The following is a 25,214-nucleotide window of genomic DNA, read 5'->3' as shown; positions in this document are numbered from 1 at the left end:
CCAAGGAGCTGAAACTGGAGTAATAATCAGTTGGGATCACAAGCTTTAGTTTTAGTCCAACACAACATGCAAGCACAACACTCACTCCCAGTTACTGCAAGTAAGACAGGAATGATTACAAAGTTATGTTAAACAGCTGGAAAAAGAATATATATGTGTCCTTCAAAAAGCCAGAGCTGAAAAAAATACTCTATCAGGTTCTATCAGGGCTCAGGTGTAAGAAATTATGCTAGTACTTTCCAATTGAAAGTTAAAGTTGCCAGTTACTGAGTACTGTTCTCCCAGGAGGCCTAGGTGACGATTGCTGGCTTTTATTAAACTGTGAAACCTTTGCAAGCAGGAAACATCACATCGAGGCCTGATTCATTCAGACCCTTTTCTTGGTTCAAAAATTGTAAGACTCTGACTGCATTGCCCTCAAGGTAGATGGCAGTCCTTGGAGCATTAATCATCATGCAGCATCCCCTAAATTATGACCTTCTCTGCAGCCGCCCCCTGTTTAGAGTGAAAACTCCTGAATGACTAGTCTGCCAGGATTTCACACCCAGCCTTCCATCAGTGATATTTTTGCCTTGTTTTTGCATGCAGTGGATTGCATTTTTTAAAGAATGCTGCAAACTGAAATAAGTACAATTATTATTAAAGCCAAACTTTGTCTAAGAATCTAAATAGGAACCTAGTTTTTGATGATGCTCAAAGTCCCAGGTAAAGAGATCATTGTCTTCTAAGAGTTTTTACTGAAGATCACAATTTGCCAAGCAAACTATTTCGGCCGCTCAAAAATGATGAGCACACAAACACAGAAAACAAAAAGTAAAAATACGTTTTCTAAAAGAGTACTTACTATCTTGTACATTCTCTACATAATTTCTATAATTACCTCACCACAAAATGAGACTGGTTCTGTGGGCCACAGATTATTCTATTACATTGCTAAAGCAGTGTAAGTCCAGCCTCTGAGACAACTGGACGTACATATCAAAGAGCCAGGTTTCTAGATTCTCCTAGAATGTTAAGAGGGTGGTGAGAAAATCAATCATACCAATCAATCAATGATCATATTCATCTCTGATCCATTACTCCTTCATAATAAGACAAAGAAGGTTTTAGTGTTTAGGTCATTTCAAACGTGGAGTAGTTTTAAGATTTAAAAGATAAATATTTGTAGAATAAAGATTCCAGACTAGAACTGTCAGTATTATTATGACAGGTTTTAAGAGCTCTTTTGTTTTTTTTTAAAAAGGCTTATTTAACTCAATTTCATTTAATCCACCTATTTTTTCAAAAAACATTTGATTGTGATGTGTGAGCATCAATTCCAGTTTTTTTTATTCTATTGTGCTGTTCGATAAATCGCCACAGGATGGCATTGTATCCCTTAAGAAAGAATGGTGAGGAATTAGGTTCTAGTCGATCTGTTCATGTGCTTACAAGGGATTGCACCTCGAAGAAAAGATGGGCGTACTGTTCCTGTCCGGAATTCATTGGCACTGTTTCAAACCCTAAAAGGATTTGTGGCTGATTCCTTTCTTGATTAATCTCACCTTTGTTATGTCGGCAACGCTCCCTTTAAGAACTGTAGGGAGCAAATTAGATTAGAGCATTTCAAAAATCACATTAGGTACTAAAATACGTCCCTGTAATCTCCTGTATACATTTTATTGGTGGAATTCACTGCCCTCCTTCTTAAGCACAGATGGAAAAAAATCTTCATTTATTAATTTTAATAGCAAGCACATAAGGGATGCCATTCTAATGCTGCCATGAGCTAAAGATTCAGGCGGAGTAAATGGGACTACTGGTACTCGATATAGATATTTGTTGCACAGTCATGCATGACTGTGTGACCCTATGTGAGGGTATCCTGCACGGTGGGGACTGATGACAGAGATGACACAAGGGCTTCTCGGGAGACAGCCAACCCCAGGAAGTCGCAGCCTCAGGAGGGACAAACCCCAAATCAAGCCCTTTTCTGGGCCAGGTACTGCAGGCCCCCTCGCTGGTGTGCTAGGTACACAAAATGGCTCTGCCGTTTGCAATTGTTCTGTGTCTTTCGTCAATAGAGCCCACGCCAGCGCTTGGCAGCACAGCATTCCTATTAGTGAGACTGCCCTGGAGCTGGGAAGTATTTATCCCATTACGCTTCGATACAGCATATACTGTATTGTGGCAGGAAAATCCAGACAAGCAACACTCAGGTCTTAAAGTTTTGAATTTCCATCTTTCACAAAAGCATAAACGGCATTATCTAAGATCATAAGAAAGTTTATAATGCAGAGGAGGATATTTGTCCTATCTATTGTAGTTGGGCCAGTAGTACTACTGATAGCAATACATGTATATAGTTTTAGTCACAGGATCATACGCTATTGAAATAGCCTTGGAACAGCACAGTTTGACAGGACCTTCAACATGAGAACATGCAGAGAAGAAACAAGCAGGTGTGAATTGTTGATTCTATTTTATTATGTGCCCATCCAGTTTTGAAATGCCAGCTTTGTCTTTACATCTTGACTCACAGTGTTGACCCTTATATGCACGTGGAAAGAAAGAGGAAGAGAAGCTAATATCTTCTGCCCCATCGTCCACCTTGTTAATGTGTTATAAGTTCCTCTGCGACGAGCAGGAGGTGCTGTGCCCATTGGAGGAGAGTCACGTCCTGCGCCGACTGCACACAGGAATAGGAAGTGCAGTGAAGAAGCTGCGTTGTTGAGCTGGTGGTGAGGAGAAGAGGAGGAGGAAGGCCTTTTATATTTCAATTATTTTAGTCATGTTTATTGAGCTTATCACAGAACTTTCATCCCCTTCCTAATTGGTTCATCTCATTTAGGGTTGCAGGGGAGCTGGGGTCTGTCTCAAAGAGCAGGATACACCCTTGGTGGGACGCCACACCATCATGGAAAACATACAAACTCCACACAGATAGCACCCTGGCCCCAGAGCTGTGACCAATGCTAACCACCGTGCCGCAATCACAGAGCACAGGACATTGTACTTGAGTTTGTACTGTAGTGATTGTAAGTCACTGAGCCCCTCTTAAAATCTCTCTTAGGTCAGGAGATGCAGAAGGAAACTTCTAAAGGTTTACTGGCAGGTCTTACAAGTCCAAATGTGGGGTTTTTACAATCTGGGATGTGCAAAGTGCAGAACTTGAAGGGTCTGGAATGTTATGCAAAAATGCAAATTCAGTGTCATCTTTAATTCTTTCATTTCAGAGGACATACATTAAAACATGGGATTTGTAAAGCAGGCATTATACGTGATGTCTTATTATATTATTCTTAATATTCAAATTGCCTTGTAAAGTCTATGCCAAAACGATTTGCCGTCCCCTGAGATTTTAGGTTTTATGACAAGCACAATAAAAATACATTTCCTAAGGACATATAAAAGGGGATTTCAGATCACATCTCTTGTATATTTAACATACAACAAATCATACATTTTCCTGTTGAGTATCATGTAAAGGGCTGAATGAGGTAGGTCTTATTCATTAATGCTCGTTTTCAGCACTTTACAATGCCTGGCTAAGGTGAACAAGGAGAGTCGGGATTCTAAACACATCGAGATTTGTGCTATGGAAACTATATTTACAAAAAACCTCCAGTAAAATTCATTCAAATGAAAATGCTCACGCTGATCCTAGAAGCATGACTTCAGTTGTGTTGATTTCTATTGTTAAAAAACACAGATTGTAAGAAGGAAGTCCTACCTCTAAAGAGGAGAAGTAGTAGGCAAAAGCAAGGCTACATCCAAGATGTCTGATCACAGGGGTTGGAGCTAATGGTGGCAGTCCCCTAATTTCAAAAAAAGACAGAAAAAAGAGCATGTCATATTTAGGACGTACACTTCTCCATTGTGTTTTTTTTCTTTAAAAGTTAAAAGGTAAATTGCCTTCAGATTATAAAGAGTAAACAATTAAAAAACAGCCATATCATTAAATAATTATAAGCCAAGTATGTATCATATATATCACAAATAAATGCTTAATTGAACAAATTGCAGTCATCTTTTCTATCAGGATAAAATTCAATCTATTTATTTAAAACAATGATGTAGTTTCTTGAAAAGCATGTTTTGATGTATAGTGCAGATATCGAACATTATGAATGAATTAGAGAGTCACCAATAATTTGATTGGATTTTAAGCAGAATTTCTAGAATAAGCTGATGGAAAGTAAACAAATGCTCCTAGAATATCGTTCTTACACGAAACAGAGGGCATGGAGAAAACTGAGACCAGGAGGCACTTCTTGGCTTAAAGGGTTGTGGAAGACTGGAACAAGCCAGCCAGCCATGCTGTTGAAGGTGATACCCCAGGTTCTTTTAAGAAACGGATGATAGAGACCCTTAGATCAATTAACTGCTAACTGCCCAATGGTCTATATGGACTAAAAGGCCTTGCTTTATTTATAACCTTTCTCATGTTTTTATGTCTAGTGAACAATGATTGATGGTCAAAGTCCTGCGTAGTCTGAGTGACAAGTGATAGTGCTGTTGTGCTTCCCTTCTTGTGTGTTCTCTCTTTGTACAGTACATGCACAGTACATCATGTTCTGTTTATGTTTTTAAATATTTCGAAGTAATTCCATAGTAAAGGCTTCATTTGGAACATGACAGCAGTTTTCTGGAGACTTTTGTACAATTTAAATGTGTGTTTCACAGTTTTTATAAACTGTGTATTCTAGACTTCACAAATCAAATCAAATTTTCATTTATTTTGCCTGGTCTACTTGTTATTCCTTTCTATTCCATTATAAAACACAAGACGTGAAGCAGCAATTATTAAATAAAATAATTTTCTGTGCCTTGTTTTTAACACTCTTCTCATCTCTGATAATTAAATTATGGTAATAAAGCTTTATCATATTAGATCCAGACATAAAAGGTGTCATCATTTTTCCTGGTGTTTTCGTAATTCTCCGATATGCAGAATTCCTAAACAATATACAAGAAGCCCAGGCATATACATATTCACACAATCTTGACAAAAACAAAATCTCATAATGAGCTCTAAAGGTCATTTTAGCATGTTATAAAATGGAACGTCTATCAAAAGGACTAATAATCTAGCAGAGGTGGGAAGCTCCTATTTCTGTGGAAAGCAGGGATAAAAGATTCATCTTCAGCTGGTTATTTGGTGGTTGTGTAATTTTTAAACATTGGACCAATTAAAAATCATTGTTTTGTTTTATAATATAGAACATTTAGGATTCAACTAGTACCTGCTACCCATTCAGTGAAATTACAGAAATGGTAAAATATGTAAGGTAGGGGGACCTGGAAATAATGTTCCATCATTATATGTAGGGATAAACTTCAAAGATTATTTGAGATACACCTGTTTTAAGTGGCTGATTGATAAATTAAAAAAAATGAGTAGAGTCTTCAGATCTCAAATGCAAAAGAGGTAGAAAAGTGCCCTTGAGGGCTAATCTGAATATGTAAGGTGCAAAAGTGGAAATATTATGATTGAAAGAAAGTAGCACAGCCAAAGATTACAGAACTGAAAAGAGACATTTTGCTTCAAGAAAGAAAATGAAGAAAGTTAAAGATGAAAAATGCCGTGAAATTACAATACAATACAGTTTAGCTCCATCGCATCTGCAGGCTGGCTGTTTGAGATATAAACTTTAAGTGAAAGTTACAAAAGAATGTCATTTCATCGTAACCATCATCATCATAAGAATAATAGACTTTATTTACAGTAAACGGCACCTATAAAAGCAGTCAAAACTATGAGTGCTTTACAATACATAAAAACATCACACTTGTAAACCAAGCAAAATGAACAGCATGACCTGGCTACATCTCTATGATAATTGTTTCTTAATTTGTAGTAGTTTTTCGTATTTTAATAGCTACTCAATTATATTTGTTCTTCATACAGAAGGTCATCTCATAAGTTTTCAAAATGTATTTTCAGTTGCTTATCTATCATATCGCCTCACTGATATTAAACAATATCCTGCTATCTCTAGGAGAAGAATCATGTCATCAAAAAGAGTCTCTCGCCTTTCTGCTTTTCAGAAATCCACAATTAGTATTCTCAGTATATGAAACCAAGTGTTCATACCTACTGTACGTCAGTAGGTACCCACTACATTATACTTATACTATAACAGAACAGTATTTCAAAGGCCTTGATATACAATAAAAGAAACTATTTCAAGGCAAACATTAAAACTACAAATACTGATGTAATTGTCACATGGAATTGTGCATGTTCAAGAATCACGTTTCTCCTCATACTTTTATTTTAAAAATTCATTTTTCATGCCAAATTTACCTTGTGCTGTCTTAGGATGTTATACACATTTTAAACCATGAAATAATTTTAGAAATTTATCCAAAAGCAAAAATAGGTTTCCTAAGTACTTGCTAATTATGTTAAATAAAATACCTTAGCTTTTGAGCTATATAATATTGATAATATCTATAATTAAACAATTAAGATACATTTCCATTTTGTGGAAAATAACATTCAATTCAATGATAAAATGTATTGCAAGAAACATGAAAGCCAACATAATGCATTTAAACTATAACACATCAGTGCACCTTATTTTGATTAATGTTTTTGTTAAAGCAGATAATAATTAGTAATAATAATTAGTGCATAAGAACTGAACAACTGTATTAAATAATTTCGGAATGAAGTAAGAAACAACATCAAACATTTTTTTTTACTTTTTTTGGATTAGTGGGATTGAGCTTCAGAGGGGGTTAATTGCATACTGAATGTATACATGTAATTAACTTGTTTTAAAATGAATAAACTTGCTTTCACAAAGCTAGTATTTATTTTAGCTATTTCAGTTACTGTATTTTGGATACTTTTTCACAAGCCGTATGTTAGGGCTTTTAATTTGTCTAAACTTAAAATAAAAATAAAACAGAATTGTGACCCTTTTGCAGAATATGGAACCGGCACTAAAGGGAGGAATTCATAGAAAATCTGTTACTTAAGAGCACATCATTTCTTCTTTTTTTTTTACCAGGACTGCCAGTTGTAATTTTGCTATCACTGCAAATCAGAAGAATCAACAGTCCGTATGGGGTCATATATTACAATGGACAAAAAGAAAATATTTGTCAGAAATATACTGCCTTCTGGCAAACAAACAGGAAATGTCCCCAATGTAAATGCTTTTGTTAATCAACTTGTATTTTCTTTTAGAATATACTGTAAGAATATCAGACATGTCTGCAAACATGAGGGGGTCCGTTCAGATCATCTAGCTCCTTCGGTAGTTTAGTGAAGCAATTCTAAAATTTCATCCAACTGTTTGGGCCTCAACCACCTGGTTAGGAAGCTTTGCCCAGATATCTACTAGACTTTCATGTTTCCTATTCTCTATCTAGAATGAAAGCTCCCAAAGTTGCCAGTTTCCAAAGACACAGAGTGTGAGACAGCCCCACGTGTTTAAACTATCTGGACCCGTAAGATTTCGTATACTGTAGCTGTACAGTATCAAACCTCTTCTAGACTGTAAGAGATTTAGCTTCATCAAGTAGAGGAGAAGATCACATCTGCAATCCACTGAAATGTTTGTTTTCAGTCTATGCAGAGTGGAGTTTGGAGAGCAGCAAATAAAAAGAGACGAAAGAGTTCCCTCAAACATAGCAACACAAATGTTGCTCGTCACGTTTTCACCCTGTAAACCAGGACAGCTGGGAAATGGGGAAACAGGCACAGCAGTCAAGACAGCCAAAGGATCCTTCTCCAGGCTCTACCCTGTCACCTTTTGTGCCTTCTTTTTAGAAATGCAAGCCAGACACAGAGGGGAACAGCTCACTTTCGGACTCGCACTCTGCTGGCTGGGGGGCACTCATTTCTTGTTGCATTGAGGGGTTCATCTAATCAGCCACCCCAAAAAAAAAGTTGAAAAAGTACAAGAAGAAAATGGTGGACTTCTTTATCTACATTATAAAACTATTGAAAACTACGGTCTTCCTCTTCTTCAAAAAAACTAAATAAATTTATACATATTTAATATACAGGAACGTGCAGGAAAAAAAGCCTGTGAGGTACAATAATTGTCTTTAAGAGTGATCCATTTCCATGACCTGCCCAGTAAGAAATCTGCCTGGCATGATGCCGGGTTTGTAGCAGCCATTGATCCACAGGGACAGGCTGTCAGTGTCGTACTAATTGGTTGATGAATTAGAGCAATTCATAGTTTTATGGCCACTAGATTGACTGCTGTACTCAGCCTTGTACAATCTCAAGCCCATAAATAAGCCCTCTGTGACAGACAAGACGATTCTTGAAAAGGCTGAAATCCAATTAACATGTCTTATGAAATCTATGATGACCTTTGCGGATGTATAAAACTATTTTCCACCTAGTGTACAAACTACATTCTGAGATCTCATGCAAGCATAATAGCACCCAATAAAGGTGGTGCATATAAAATATTTCATCTGAACACCAATCATATGGTTAAAAGCTATTTAATCTCACCTTCACTTGCACCTCATACCTTAAATTAAGACTAATTATGTGGGCTTTCAGATTCTGCCCGTTGTGATCAATCTGGAAGCTTTCTGGTCTCGCCTTCTGTAGTTGTAACCGTTTAACAAGTGGTGACTTCAGATTCCGAGTTTTAATAGCTCAGAATTTGAATATCCTTGCACAGCACAAGCAAACGTACACAATAAAGAAAACATTTTATGTTAAGGTCCTGTCACTCCCAATATATTATATACTGAAGCCATGTTTTGCTGTTCTCAGGTAGTGTACATTTCTGCAAATGAAACAAAAACGTCTTTAATTTATCAATCGGAAGCACATCCCTTAAACTACTGCTTAGCTGTTCTAGTGAAGTGGCTATTCCCAGCCACAAACATACAGCACAGGGCCTCGATATCTCACCTCTTGCAAGTTTCAAGGGAATTCAAGGTAGACTGGGAGAATGATTTACTATTTGTCCTATGCCCTTCAAATGCTACAAAATACATTTTCCAAATTCTACCAGCTGCTGCTCCTCCTGGGCACCATAATATAAGCCTTAGTAGGTGTTTGAGAGATTACTATCTGCAGTTGTTGACTACTGTGAATGACAAACCAGGCACAGCAAAGGTGGGACTTGCAGGGGTACTGAGAAAAGTTACAAGCACATTATCACCCACAGACTAACTAGGCTCACTGCAGTATGCAGAATGTTATAGCTGTACTACCTTTAAACACTCTTCTTTGGTGCTTGGATAAGTTAATCTGCAGAAAAAAAATGTCAATAATAAATAGTTCTGTTTTATACTGTACATACAGGTAAAACGTGTTTAAATATCTTCCAACAGCCCACTCTGGCAAAAGCATTTAACAACAGAGCTTCCACTGTGTGCTTCTTCAGTCCCTTAAGGACAGACACGTTAAAGACCTGTCTTTGCAGCGTACTGGCCTCTTCAATGCTTTTCTGTTATGGTTTTGGTCCCTTTAAACCTTTCTTTTTACGGCAGTCTGGACTGCACATCCGGAGCCTTTTGTCTGTTTATGCCATGTTACACTGGGAATCCCCCAGGGAAGAGAAAAGAGATAACTGAGCTCTCCCTTCTTCTCATGTGTTCTGCACTTTCATTCATAAGAGACAAACATATCTTAATGGGAAAATAAGAACTAGTTGGTATTCACTATAGCTTTAAAATACAGCCTATTTGTGCTTTAAAGAACAATACTGCATAGTTTCAAGCACTTTTTTATCCTTATTCTGCTCAGCTTTAGCTACATTTCCACTCAGCTCTTACAATTTATTACCACTTTAACAATGATAAACCAGACCAAAACAAATAAACATTGTACTCCTGTAGAGAAGCAACATAAATGAAGGCTTTTGACAGTAAAAACACCAACTGTGCCTTCTTCGGTATGAAGAGTATTAGCTCAACTTCATACCCAAAGAAAAAAGAATCGTGCTTCAGAAAACATCAGTGTGAGCTTCCCCTGCTGAGAGCACACCGCTGAAATGCTGAGCTGAGCAATATCAAGGTCATTGATACAGCCACAGACAATTGAAAAATAATCTGTACTTATTTCTGAGAAAAATAAAGTGATACCTTTAACATTCACAGATACTTTGCGGTTCATGAAGCACACCCAGTTACTGGAAAAGATAAATAAGGAAGGAGGGGAGATGGAATGCAAACATGTCAACCCATGTGAGTAAAAGCAATAAATACTGTATATACATGGCTCTTGTAATTGGAGTGAACGGTGTGATAGAATTCTGTCCTTCCTTCATTTAGAGTTAACGTTTCATTTAATTAACCCGAACGTTCAATTAACTGCTTTAGAGGTCTTGGAGGTCTCGAGAAGTGGAAGGGAGATATAGAGCCAAAGTGATTCCTTTCAAGTGCTCAATGTCAAAAATATGGACCTCCACACTGCTGGGATTGAATAAAAAAAGGCTATTTTTAGACAAGAAAGGAGCTGCACCATAAAGTGTGGCAGATGGTGTTTAGGAGTGAGCAGGGTGCAATTTACAGTAAACAAATTCTTTATCCTTGGCAGGTCATGGGGAGAAGTAAAATGGTCTGTGATTTAATAAGAGGGCATTCATGAAAACACTGACGAAAGCTTTTAGTAATTACAGTGAAATATATAAACAGTAGTTAAATCATCCTTTATGATTAAGCTTTATGAAATTTAGAAGAATGATCCAAGAATAAATAGATAATAACATATAAAAGAAATATGTCAGTTCCAGAGTTATCTTATCAATATTTTCTCATAACATAAAAAAACATACAGGAATAAAATGTATTTTAAATACATTATGTGTATTACACAATAAAATTCAAGAATATGTAATATGAAGTGTAATCTAGAACATGTACAGTATATGACTTTGTTCCTGGTTGTTATGAAAATGTTAAAAATTAAGTGTGTCACTAGCTCGTAGGACTATATGTGATTTTACAATAGCCATTGACTATATTGTCAAACCATTTAACTTAGATAAACACCTGTAGGGCTGCAGTGATGACATGGCTGCTGGTAGTGACCACCAAACAGGCATCTTAAGACGTGCTTTGTAAACAGTGCACCTAGACTGAGTAACTGTATAATTAATAATAATAATAATAATAATAAACTTTATTTTATAAATATAAATTTATAAAATAATAAACTTTATATATAATTTAAAGGTGGCTTCTCAAAGCGCTTTACAGGATGACAATAACAATAAACAAGAAGACTACAACAATAAATAAGAAGATTTCACAAGATAGGACACAATTATAATTACAACAATACAACAATAACAATAGAGGAGACCGTGGAAGGTGGTATTAAGAAGAGCAGAGGGGTGAAGAATGGAACCAGTTAAGTAAAGGCTTTTCTGAAGAAGGTTTTGAGTCTGGATTTGAAGGAGTTTAGAGAAGGTGACTCTCTAATATCCTTGGGCAAAGAGTTCCAGAGCTTGGGGGCATAGCAGGAGAAGGCCCTGTCATCCATACAATGTAGACGGGCTTGGGGGACAGTAAGGAGGACAGAATTTGAAGAGCGGAGGTTACGAGGTGGGGAGTAGGGCGATAAAATTTCAGACAGGTATTGAGGTGCCAAGCCATGTAAAGCCTTATAGGTGAGCATGAGGATTTTAAAGTCTACGCTGAATTTGACCGGAAGCCAGTGCAAGGACTCCAGGATAGGAGTAATGTGAACACTTGCACTAGACCTGGTCAGGATTCTGGCTGCTGAATTTTGGACATACTGCAGCTTGTTCAGAGTAGATTTAGATACCCCAGGGAGTAGAGCATTGCAGTAGTCAATTTGAGAGAATACAAATATGTTGATCAGCTTTTCAGCCACAGTTAATGATAGCATAGGGCGTAGTCTTGCGATATTTCTAAGGTGAAAAAAAGATGTTTTGACAGTATGCTGTACATGTGGGTCGAATGTTAAGCCAGAATCGAATATAACCCCAAGGTTTTTCAATTTTGATTGAAGCTCAAGTACAGAGCCATCTACAGACAGGGTTACAGGACTGGCTTTACGAAGTTGATGGGGGGTACCAATAAGCATGACTTCAGTCTTGTCACAGTTAAGATGAAGGAAGTTTTGAGTCATCCAAATTTTTATGTCAGAGATGCAATTAGATAGAATAGAGACAGCCACATCAGTGTCGGGTTTGGTATGGATGTATATTTGAGTATCGTCAGCGTAAAAATGAAAGCTGAGGCCATGTGATCTTAAAAGCTGACCAAGTGGGAACATCTAAATGCTGAAGAGCAAGGGGCCCAGAATTGAGCCCTGGGGGACACCAGACTTGACAAGACCAATTTCAGACCTGTACCCATTGAGAGAGACAAAGTGACAGCGATCAGTGAGGTAAGACTTAAACCATTTGAGGGCAGTGTCAGAGACTCCAAACACAGTCTCGAGACGAGAAAGTAAGATGTTATGGTCAACAGTGTCAAAGGCAGCACTGAGATCAAGAAGGATGAGTATGGAAAGAGAACCAGAATCATTGTCGGAATGTGGGATTTTCACCAGGGTTTGTTCGGTATATAAGATCAGTCATAGGTATCCCTTGGTTGGTATATACAGTAAATGTGTCTGTGGAATAGAATAGCATCAGGTGGACTGTAGTTCAGGTCAGTTTATTTTCTGATTTAGTCCTTTAATTTTGTTTGTTTTTTTTTACTAAGCCTTATGTCAGAGTGGTGAATGTAGCTGGTCTGTGAGGTCTGTCACACCTGAAATGAGGATCTTCCACACCTTACCATTTGTAGAAAGACCTGAACAGTTCAGATGGGGGGAAAAAAAACGTACCTTATAGTGTCTGTGTCCAATAATACATTTAACTCTTTCTTTCTTTCCACTACACTTTGGGAATTGATGGTTATTTTTTCTATGCACATGTGACTTCGAAAAGCCAATTCCAAAACAACCATCGAATGAAACCAGTGAGGTTGGTACACTCTTCCCTCTCAGACACCTGATCCAAAACCATCCATTTCTTACTCGCAGGGCTAGCTCTGGAGTGCCCAGTGAGAGTTGGCACTGATGGGTGGAGCTGTATTGCTTTTGGAGACGATACTAGATGTTCACAGTGGTCTAGAAAGTCACAGGGGTGACAAGGCAAGCAGAGGATCGCCTGTGTGTTGACTGGCCAGTGGCGTATTGTCGCTTGACCCGGCCGTGGCTTTACTCAGCGAATAAACGAACAGGCCTGAGCCGGCGACGTCTAGATCCACCTGGTCTCCGAATAAACACAGCCGAGGCTGTTGGGAGCCCCTTGGTCCTTCATTTTACAAATAAACAATGAGCCCAGAAAGGCCTCGAGAGGCTTCATTAATGCACAACATGACATGAAACATCAGGAATAATTACTCTTTCCATCTGATGACAAGGAAAAGGAAAATGATCAATTAGCACTGCTGTGAACATCCAATGAATTACTTGAGTTTCCACGGCAGATATTTGCACATTCATATCTATTCAATGGAAACAGATTTACTTCATGATAATCTTTATCCACTTATTATGTTTAAAAGTGCAAGGTCTAATATATGTTTTTCTATTGCATGGAAAATACTTTTTTTTTTACCATGTTGGATGTTTAAAATAATGTTTTTTCTGTTTATGCTTCAGAATACACATAGAGTACAGTAACATCTAGAAAATATGCCTGAACTGTGGGTTTTCCTAAAAGACATTATAAGAAACGTGTAATATTGTGTGTGTACCAGATTTAGCACTCCAGTTATTTTAATACCACAGATTTGTTACTTGAAACATCTGCCTGTCTTTGAAATTAACCTGTTTAATTTCTTGATTCTATGCAATTTTTAAAGGAGAAGGAAAGAAAACCATCAGTTATATTATGTTACCTTGTCTTTCCTGCTGAACACTGGCTGCCATATTCTGAGGTCAGCACACTGCTCATTTTGCGTCAACACAAAAGAGTCTTACAAGCAGGAAGGTGGATGTTTTGGAATATGTAAGATATTTTCTCGCTGCACAAATTTTTCTCCATTCTTACTGCACAGCACTCAGCACATTTCAATTACCGAGCCAGCCGTTACAACCAGAATCGATGCTCTCCAGCAGAGCAGATAAACACACCGTTGAGTACAGGACTTCAGCTGCTATTTGGCGATAATTTCGGCTTGTGAGGCTCAAGGTCTGTTGAGTTTGTGCCATTTGCACATCCCTGACCTTTCCCACTGCTGTGAAAATGTGTAAGGGCCGTCCTTCATCAGAACTTGGCAGCTTCTAGAAGATTCTCTGCTTGATTGCACTGACCTACGATTCTCTTATTAAGTAATTCTGCCATAAAAATGTGACTTACAGGATCTCCCATGCTGGGTTATGATGTGCCAGCCTTAGCTTTCTTACTCCACGTCTGAGGCGAATGCCTTGCGATGTTGGTGTTCTATCATCATGAAAATGCATTTAGACTCCATTTCCTCTGTTAAACTTAAATGCTCCATAGGGGATTGAAATTCAGCTCACATAGAGAGCAAAATAAAAAAAAACAGAAAAGACTCATGGAGCAAACAGAATTCTAATCTGTATCCAGAAAAAAAAAATCATTTTTTTCTTCTGTTATATACCCCATTAATGCACAATGCATAAACACCCGCATTGTGAATTCAATCTAAGCCTAATGAGATATCATCTCCACACAGAGGAGGAGGCTCCAGGCTTTAAGGCAGGGGTATTTTTCCCAAAGATAAGACCAGCATATGACACCAGTATCAGTAAAGGGTTGCAATTTATAACCTGACTGTAGGTGAATCAAATGCAGTCCTGGCACAATACTTTTAGACCTGGATCTCAAAGAGGGAAAGAGGGAAGGAGGGATCACAAGGGTGTAAGAAACTTCTATTTTTAAGAGATTAAACACGTTTGTTTTGAAATGTGTCCAAAGCATGCATTTATATCAGTTGTTTTTCGTTACTATTCAATATAAATTACCTTGATGTCTCTGTTGGGTATTGCATTGCTTCGAGCATATTTAAATATGACCAAATTCAGAATATGAATGTTCTTTAATAAAATCGTAGTAAGAGTAACGAAAAGTAACCTGCTTTATCACAGAAGGCACAAATTATTTTGGACTAATTAACAACTTTTGACATTGTTTTCCTCTCTGATGTAAAACAAGACATTTAGTCATACGAACAAGTGATTTACCAAGATTGTCGCTGATCGACTGAATTGAAGGCAAGCCACAAATCATTCGCTTTCCAGCTCCCACGGAGGCTTTTAAAGAAGTCTGATATAAATGACACTGTCAAGCTACCAAAGACTAATGCACTTTGTCAGATTCCAATTCCTATCCTTCTTACATCAGTTATTTTAAAGCCAATTTGATCAAATGCGATACTGCATTATATGAGGACTACTGTTGATCTAGTTCACAAAATCCCCTGATAAGATTAACGGAAATCCAATCAATCATGTGTGTTCTGATTTTTTAACGTTGTATTGACCTATTCTTTAACTCAATTGTTATAAAGCCATAGCCTCAGAAGTCTATGAACTGGCCAAACATAAATCCCATATTCTCAAGTAACAGTATTGTATGAAAGGGGTCACATGTTTCTGTCACGGTCACCAAGAGAAGAATTTGAGGATTAGACACTAAAGTTTAGGCTCGTTAGTCTGTCACACTGTCCTCTTTCCCAAATAACCCATAGGTTTCTGAAGAACTGGGAGAATTACACAGAAACCTAAAGGTAGTTTATAGGTTGTTTTTGTAAGCGTACAAGAAATTTTGTAAAGTGTAAAATGGTAAAATGAGTACGTTATCAAAGATGCCTTTGTGGGATCGCTGGCCTTAGTCTGGACAGACAAATAACGTTGTCTGAAGCGCAGCTGGTTAGTGTGTTTTCTGAAGTGAAGTTGTCTTTTTGACGTCTGCGCGCAAGAGTGAATGAGTCTAAGTTCGCACCCACTTCAAGGTGTAAAATGTACCGAAAGAAGTTCCATTCAAAAACCTCTAACTCTGCTGTTTTGAAATACACCACCTATAAATAAGCAATGGGGAGATATTTGGTACCGTATATCTGTAAGTCCTTGCTGAAGGTTTACCTTTTTTATGCGTTAATAAATTGAACAAATAACAAAGGATGATAAAATCTATACGGTTTTACAGCCCCTTGGGACAGGGGTGCAAGTGGCTCAAACAACAGGCCCAAGGTCAATGAGCTGCAGACAGAAATGGGACATGAGCTCTGTCTATGTGCTACAGACCCGGCAAACGCCTTGTGCTTTTTCCCCTCCCTGCTCGCTCAGAAAGGCCAATGCCTGTTAAGCCCAGTAAGGCAGCCTGGTCTACTTGTCCACGGTTCCTCAGCCTTTCATTTCAAGACATCATCCCAGTTTGTGACCAGTCGCCACCTTTGTGAGGCACCATCCAGCATTGCTTCACAAATGGGACTTAAGTAAAATGGGAGGAACCCCCAACATATAAGCAAGGTTTTCTATAATCAAGCTGATAAGCCACATTTTATACTTTTCTTTTCTTCTATCCCATACTCCTACTGCCAGCATTCTGTAAGGAATCCCTTCAAGACTCCCTGTAACCAAGATTTATTCATCTCAGAAAAGTATTTTCCACGGCGACTCTCCATTGAATTAGCGTTCATCTTTCAGAACCCCCAACATGTTAATCAGCAACAGGATTTTTTCAAATCAAATATTTCATCCACGCGATGAATTCATGGGATGTTATGAATCTTAACTATAATAGAAAATAATGAAAGGTACAGTGATAAATTTTCTAATTATTTATGTTTTTAAGTACCTAAAGACTTAAGTCATGGAAACTGCCACATTACATTTTCTCATCATTAAATTAATCTATTTTTATATGACTGAGCAAGAAAGAATATAATTACAAGGTATTAATGATGCAGTATGAAAGTACAGACTTTGAGTACTGTACTCCCTTTTGGAAGATGAACCAAGCAGTCCTTGCTTGAATAGGAAAAATAGATATGATTTTGTGTGATAGAATACATGAGCAAAGATTATTAATCTTTTCATTCTTTTACAGTCCAGCATTTAAATATTTCACATTTTCCGAGTGTATATCTGTAACTTATGATTTGGTAAGATAAAACAGTGTTTTGGAAGACAGAGTGCCGATAGCTTGATTTACGCATTCATATTGAATAGATGAAGAAAATATTATGGAGATTTTCTTCCAGTGAGTAAAGAACTGCCACTCTTGTACTCCACTTTATCTTTGAATATTTATAACATCAAACAGAAATGCCATTTACACCATCATTATGCCATCATCAAAAATGCAAGATTCTTCATAGGAAATAGACATTTTGGAGCATCACTTGATTTTCTGCACATCAAAATCATGAGAAATAATGACACTCGCAATATTACACAAGGCTTCACTTCAGCATTTATTACAAAGCCTGCGCACAATATAAATACATAATACTACAATGTGGTTTTCTAGCAGGCATGTTTTTTTTGCTGAGTTCCTTTTTCTTGCTGTGTGTAGTGTCTTGCAATAGTATTCACTCCCTGCCAATCATATCATATAAAAGTACAAGTAATGTATGTCTTTATTCAGAGGAACCTGAAGAAAACTGTTAAGAGTGGTAAAGATGGAACTGAAGAATATTACATGTGAAGTAGGTGAATGTTAACAAAAAAGAGCAAAGAAGATAAACAAAGCTAAATGTATTGATTTCATGATTTATTGATCGCACAAGTAATAAGCCAGTTAACTCAGAACATGGTGGAAGAACCTTTGGCAGCAATTAATGTTCTCAGTCTTTTTTGAATAAATCTACCAGCTTTGCTCCATAAGATAGTGTAATCTGGTCCATTCTTCCTGGGAAAATTACACCAGATCTGACAAGTTTTTTGGGGATCATTGATGGACTGCAATTTTCAGGCTTCGCCATAAACATTTCTTTTGGACTCAAATCAGGTCTTGAACTGTGGCACTCAAAGATATTCGATCTAGTCTTGTAATCCTCTTCAGCATAGCTTTGGATTTGGGCTTTGGGTCACTGTCCTGTTGAAAGGTGATTTTCTCACCCAGTTTAAGATTCTTTGGTGACCCAAGCAGAACAAATCTGCAGAATAAAGCAGGTTTTTTCTAGAAGCACCGCACGCATTTTTCTCCATCCGTTTTTCAGCAGGACAAGCTTCCCAGTCCCTGTTGAGGAGAAGCACCCCCTTGATGCTGCTCCTATTTTTCTCGACAGTCAGGGTGCCGCTGTGTTGGGCTGGCACCAGATGCAACAATTTGCTTTTGGACCAACAAGTTTAGTTTTCAGCGTCGGACCATAAAACCTTCTGCCACACGTGTGCAGTTTATCTCATACCAGAGGAGTCATGAGTCTTTTTTAGCAAAGGCCTCTTGCTTGCCACTCATACAGGCTTAGCTTTGTGAAGGGTCCAGGACTTTGTTGATACAGTATATGAACTGAGACTCTCATCTGAGATACTGAACATTCCACAACTTTCAAATTCCACAGGTGCATTTCAGTGACATTGCTAACCTGTTTTCCTGTTCATCTCTTTCCTCAGTCTGGAAGAGTGGCCAATCAGTATGATGCTCAATTATCCTTCTTTGTTAAGTTTATTGTTCTCAAACCGTGTTGCTCTATCATTTGATCCCTGACTTTTTTTAGACAGTCTTCATGGTTAATTTGTTGCACCACTATGTGAGATGTTGCCTGCAATTCAATATTGGAAGGAACTTAAAGAGACTTTTACTCCAAAGTCGAGTTTGATTACATGGCAAAAATGTTCCACTGATTTTGTGTCCACAATTCTTCTTTATTATGTAAATTAAAATTATTCAGATTTTTCTGTCTGCAATCTTCATTATGTAATGAATACTATCACCATTTTAGCCTTTTCTGTTTGGAGCAGCTTGTGTAGATCCTTAATATAGTCCTATTTGAAAATGTCACAATTACAAGCACAGACAACAGCTCTCAGACAATCCCAGTGAAAAGACAGACTAACATAGAAAGGAACCAGTATTGCCCTGGTTATGAAGAGAACATCGAGCCATCAAGATGTTGGAGGCTGGAGTAAGTCAGCACACTGATACTCGCTGTTTAGGGTGTTCAGAGGCAGCAATTTCTAACTGACAAGATGCTACAGCCAGACACTGCCCATCAATCACAGGCCATGATCTGGATTTCCCAAGATCGATGGGGAGGTCTATGTGTAGCTAGGAGCTACAGAACTCCACTTGCGGTAAATGATGGCAGCCTGACTGCATGCTGCTACTGTACATCGATGAAGCTCTAGGACCTCACTTTCCACTTTTCCTGTGGGATCATCAGGATATGAGAGTGTTCCAGCAGAACAACGTGCATTCTCATGCTTTCTGAAGAACAACAGCTTTCTTATGAGATGGGATTGTGACAGTTCTACCAGATTTGAACTCAATAAACTCTGTTGAACACATCCACGGGATGAACCGTGGAATCTAGGGCTCATAATCCAGTGAGCAGGCACATGCTTTGCACAGAATCCCACGAGTACAGCATCTGCAACCTGGCACAGCATGCATCTCTTCCAACAGTGACCACACATGTTACTGGCATGTGACTCCCTGTGGACTAATCCTGCTTATGACACAATCAGCATAACAAGTTTAGGAACTGACTGTTCAATAAAATGTCAGATTTACATCATTCTTCCGGTTACACATTTGCGCAGTTGTTGCAGTTATAAGTGATGTGTCTTAAGATGCTCGTGTAGGCATGTATAGTCATTTAATTATTGTCACAGTGATTACATAGAGACTCTTAGATGTTCTCTGAAAAATTACAGTAGAAACCAGTGAAATGACAGGGTGCTATTAACAAAAAATAATACATACATTTTCCTACAGATTTAATGGCTGAATTTTTGAAGACAGTGACAGAAAATGGACTGTTTTTTTTTATTTTCTACCGAGAGCGTGCCTATTAATACTGGAAATGATGAGTAAGATTTGACCTGTACGTGGAAGATCCGAATGATGCTGCGCAGTAAATAGTGGAGGGGCAAACAAAATAATATTTTTGACAAGTGAAGCAGCACTACTTAATCATACTTGTGTTGCTTTAATGTGATGTCCAACACTGCACAGTGGTGTTTTGATGTGAATAGGCAGTGGCAAACTGTCATCTTTCAGAAGTATTACACATCTGTCACTTACATATCAGAATTCTCACCTGAGACTATAGAAAAACTACAAAAATATGTAAAAGTAAAATGACAGGCAGGTAAACCGAAGAGAATAAGGTAACTTCTCAGAAAGTGTCGAGTTTTGACTTTTCAGCTGCAGATTTTAACAAACGGTCTATTACACTTTGGTCTTGATGTAAGAAGCTCTCCACAGGGCTTAGTGCAGCCTGCTCTGCTTTTTACCTGTTTGCTGGGAAATTAAACAGGGATGAAATCTTATATTTCCAGCTTGGCATTAAATACAAGTAAACATAAAGGCACACAAGACCTTCAAACAGCCTTTCAAAATATTTAGCAAACATGCGCTCCAAGCCTTCACTGTGACCTAAAGCTCTCTTACAACAGATGCAGTTTCTGTTAAAAATTTGCACGGATTGAGAGCAGTGAAAAGAAAGGCAAAATGACTGTGATAAACTTCAAAATGTCAAGTGTAATGACAGAAAAATGAAAACTTAAAAGTTAAAAGAAGAAATAAAATGAGTTTTGACTGTAGAGCTGCTTTCTTCACAGGAGAAGACTTGCCAAGTCAGACAAATGTGTTTTTTCTTTTGTTTCTTACTATTTTCAACATAGAATGAACCTCTGCTTGCTCTTTTGCAGTTACTCACTCGAGCCTTGATCGAACAAAGTTCTGCTCCTTCTCCACTTCACACTTGCTCCTCTGTCCATTGTGACCCTGTCACATGCTCAGATAGGATCCTCCATCTCTCACACACAGAACGAGCGGTCCGGTGACCCAGCAGGTAAGGAGTGTCTCTCAAGCACCACACGGTTACAGGGCTCACATCTAATGAGCCTGTTATGTCCAATCTTTCTCTTTTCTAGGACCCCTGATGGAGCAAATTACCAACTGTGGAGATCAGGACCCTTGATCACCGCTTGATCACCTTGGCAGCTTCTCAAAACTGGAGAAGACACCTGTGAATCCCACAGTACCCCTTTGCTGATGTGATCTGTTATCAGCAGGACACTTCCAGCCTCAGCTACAGAAGCATTAAGAACATTTTGACTGGGTATTCTGAAGCCATGAATGTGACTTTTTTCACTAAAATCCATTATTTTGCTGTTTATGTGTTGTGTTACTCATTCTTTAACCTTGAAGTGGGCTATGATTTCAATAGAATATGTTGCAGCACACTTGCTTTAGTGTTGACTACAAAACTAGTAGTAGTTTTTATTGAACAAAATATAGAATATCTATTCACAGCAGTAAATAGATAAAAACTGCCAGTTCGTTTGCAAGAAGATTCAGCGAGCAAGTTAATTCTATTGAAAGGGCAGCACCAAATAGTATTGTGCAAAAACAAACTTAAATTTTTGAGTTATCCAGCAATGGCACAAATATCTGATGTATTTGATGATGACGTACTGCATGATCAAATATTATAAAGTGCATATAACCAGAACCAAACACAAATTTGGCAGACTATGTTAACATCTTGCTTATAAAGAAAACATTATTGTGCTTAAAACAGTATTTTGCTCTATTCTCTAGCTCGTGATCAAATTAGACACATTAGGATTCTAACAAATCTCTGGGGAAGAAAATGCCTTGGACTCAATTTAAAATACCAAATAATCTAAATCTTTACACTTTACAACAATTTTTTTTTCATAATAGGACATAAGATGGACCTTGAAACATATGAGACAAATCTAAATATGCATTTCTAGTAAGTGCCAGACTAATTGTGTGTATTTGTCCTTCTATAAATATTTACTGTATATAGGTTCTGCAGGGGCATTTTCTTGCAGACCTGTTTTAGGACATTGTCTCTGCTGAAATGAAACTGTTGCAATACTATATGCTTATGGTTTCCATAAGGACTATACTACAAAAACTTTACAACACAAAGTTCTGTTTGTCTTTGTTATTGAATGACAGCATTTACTACAGGTTTCTGTATGTATTGTGCAGAAGAAGATTATCTATCCCAGCTTTGTCTTTGAAATAATCACTATTCACGATGTTGTACTGTCGTGACTAAAACAGGACATGGTTATCAAACTTAAATGCATCTCTCTCTTTCTGAATTGCACTTTCTTTCAAGTTTTACCAGTGTTGTCTGAGTTTGGGCTTTGAAAACAATACAAAACAAACCACAGAAATATCTTGAGAACTAGCCATTCACCCTCAAACAGTAAATATCTAATCTAACATCATCTCATTAATTACACCAAAAAGTGCAATTCAGTACATACTGTATCTTTCACAATGCTTATTGCACCTTGTCTTCTGAAAGAGGACTAATACTTTTTCTACTGTAAAGACCTCAAAACACCGTTTTACCTTGCACAGCACATCAAATTAGTCGATATTCTGTACATTTAGATGAAAAGTTAAAACTGAAGCAAATACATTGTTCACTTTAGTTATGTTACTTTCCTTTTCTGTTCAATACCAGTTGAAATTTGCAATATGTGGAAGAAATATGTGAAATATATATGAAAGTTTGAACAGTGGAGTATTATTAATAAATTCAAAACTCAACTATATGTTTTAATTCGTGTTTAAGCAGTAGTACTGGGCAAAAAATGAAAGTAGTAAATCTAAACTAGAGTAAAATACTGAGTACGTAACGCCAGGCTCCGACAGAGAAAAAAAAATATTTTCTCACTTTATTTCTCATATTTTGCCTGGAATATTGAAGTAATTAAATGGCTAGCCTTGATTAAAGAGGACGATACAATTGTGTCATAGGCTCTTATTGGGCCTGAATTGTAATGAGTTTGTCTTTGTGCTGAAATTGGTGTTTGAGTGTCAAGAGGCTAAGATCGAAATCATTGGGATGTTATATTAGAAGGGGAATTAATTCTAGATGTATTAGAAGGGAAAATGATTCTGTCATAATAGAGAAAGCTGAAAAAAAGGTCAACTTGGCTCTTTTCAAATATTGAGGAGATGTTATTTTAAAAATTATCCATAGCAATTAAAATAGTGAAAATACGATAATGAAGAGAATGAACTGAAAAGAATGTGGGCAAACTCTTCTATTAGATCAGACTGACATTGAGCCCCTCTTTGAAGTAATAGCTCCACGAGGAAAACAAGAACCGTATCAGCAGGCACAGTGCCAAGAGTTTTAAGGAGGTTTTAAAACCGTTTAAACAAAAATCAACACTACTGAGATCTCAGTGGTTTCCAAAAATAAAACCAATATCATTTGTCCAATTGCTTAGTATCCATGACATCTAATTAATTTTGACTTTTCAGACTAGACTTATTCACATTCCAAATGAAAGAAAAGATATTGAAAGCACCTTTCTTATCCCCACAAGCAGGTACTAAGCACTGTAGCAAATAAAGAAGCAGCTTGGCGCCTTGCTTATTCGCTAATGGCGCACAAGATGGAAAAGAAGGCTGCTTTGTGCAGGAGCCCAAATGGCAGGCTCTCCCATAACAGGAACTCAAGAATTAACTGTCGCTTTCACGGGAAACCTGGTACTTCAAATTAATCAACGGCTGTATTTAATTCAGAGAAACCTCTAAGAATCACTGCAAGTCGCTTCATAACCACCTGTCACACCTGTATAATACTTTTAACAACATGCACTGAGACGAACTCTTCTGAATGCCATGCAGGCACAGTGGCGTTCTGGTCACTCCCGATTATAATCACATGAGAGCTTCCAACTGCCTTTGTTTATCCTGCCGTGCCTGACTGACTGCGCTGATGAAGAAAGAAAGAAAGAAAATGAATTAAGAATTCATGTCTTTAGAAACTGAAACAATTTTCCCCCTTATTAAGTGTGCTCTTCTTTTCTTGGGAGTGACATGTGATGGAACATCTCACATTCAGAAACTGACAAGCAGGTTGTCTTAGTGAAAATAGCGCAGACCCCAACACTCTTTAAAGCTACTTTTTACAGTATGAATTTGCAAGTAGTCTGCAGCAAGCATTCAGTATGCTCAGCAGAATTACAGTAATATGGTTGTGCGTTAATCAAATGGATGTGTGTGGTTCAAGTACAAAATATTTTCACACCAGATTAAAATAATACTCTTTATTCTAAATCGCACCTTTAAGAAAATCGCCTTCATGTGCTTTACAGTAAAAAGGAAGAAACAAATACAGGTACAGATTCAACCTGCAAATTACACAGAACTGAAAGCGGCAGGGTAACAAACTGCTGACCGACTGGCCTGCAAGACTTACAGTAGCAGGGGCTGTAAGATTGGTCCATTGGGCAAAAAAGATGACAAGACTAGGAGTTTGGGGAATTTTAATTCAACATTTTCAAAAGTAGAAGACCGTTGACTGTAAATGGGTCAGTTAAAAACAGCTTTATTTCACAATAGTTCACAAACGGATTAAACAGCCTCTTGGATAATATAATAAAAATAGATTAAAACCAGAACTGGCATCTGGTATTTTATAAACAAAAATATCCTAAGCAAAAAAAATATGGGTGTGTATATTATTATGCTTTTGCCTGAGCCGTGTATAATCAGCTTTAATATATTCAAATAAAAATCACTGCATAACTGCCCCCCCCCCAATTCGCAACATTCCTGCTTTAAATTGTTGGCATCCTAAACGTCTGGTTAAGTCACACAACACAGTGTCCCAAAAGCAAGTTCCATGTTTAATGTAAAATGACATTTCCCTAACAGCTTGTAATATTAGCCAGAACTACGCACATGTAATAACAGTCTGCTCTTGAATGAGTTCTGTAATTGTAGCACCAAGGTTCATTATCTGATTCCTAAAAAAACATCATGGCCAAAACACTAAACCTTTCCTACATCACTGTCCAAAGAACAGCGATCCCACCCCCACTCTTAAATTGTTTAGGGCTATTTAGTATGCTGTAGGTGTAAAACAAAGACTAGGAACACAAGCATCAGAACTGGGGCTCTCCAGCATTAATGCAAGGATAGCTGTGTTATTATAGGCCTAATGATATCTAGCACAGACAAGGAAGCATGGGTGTCATGCTGGGAAACCAATGATGGTGCTCTTGTTCTGACTGCAGGCAAAGAATATCTCATCAAAGCACATAAATTCCATGTGTCTGTTCCAAAAATTAA

At 37.6% G+C, this 25,214-nt stretch overlaps 1 protein-coding gene across 1 annotated transcript in view; it reads right to left on the bottom strand.

The window, feature by feature from the left end:
* Positions 1–2,444: 2,444 nt before the first annotated feature.
* The window catches only part of phf14 (PHD finger protein 14), a 116,654-nt gene continuing 93,884 nt past the window's right edge, over positions 2,445–25,214 (bottom strand). The window contains exons 18-19 of the mRNA XM_088928998.1: positions 3,713–3,797; positions 2,445–2,714 (exon numbers count right to left, since the gene is read on the bottom strand). Of these exons, the coding sequence (XP_088785124.1) occupies positions 3,747–3,797 (51 nt within the window). The 3' untranslated portion in view covers positions 2,445–2,714; positions 3,713–3,746. The remainder of the gene's footprint in view (positions 2,715–3,712; positions 3,798–25,214) is intronic.

This window comes from Atractosteus spatula, chromosome 12 (assembly GCF_055471065.1).
Source record: "Atractosteus spatula isolate fAtrSpa1 chromosome 12, fAtrSpa1.hap1, whole genome shotgun sequence".
Taxonomy (NCBI): domain Eukaryota; kingdom Metazoa; phylum Chordata; class Actinopteri; order Semionotiformes; family Lepisosteidae; genus Atractosteus; species Atractosteus spatula.
This window is presented reverse-complemented; position numbering and strand designations above follow the sequence as displayed.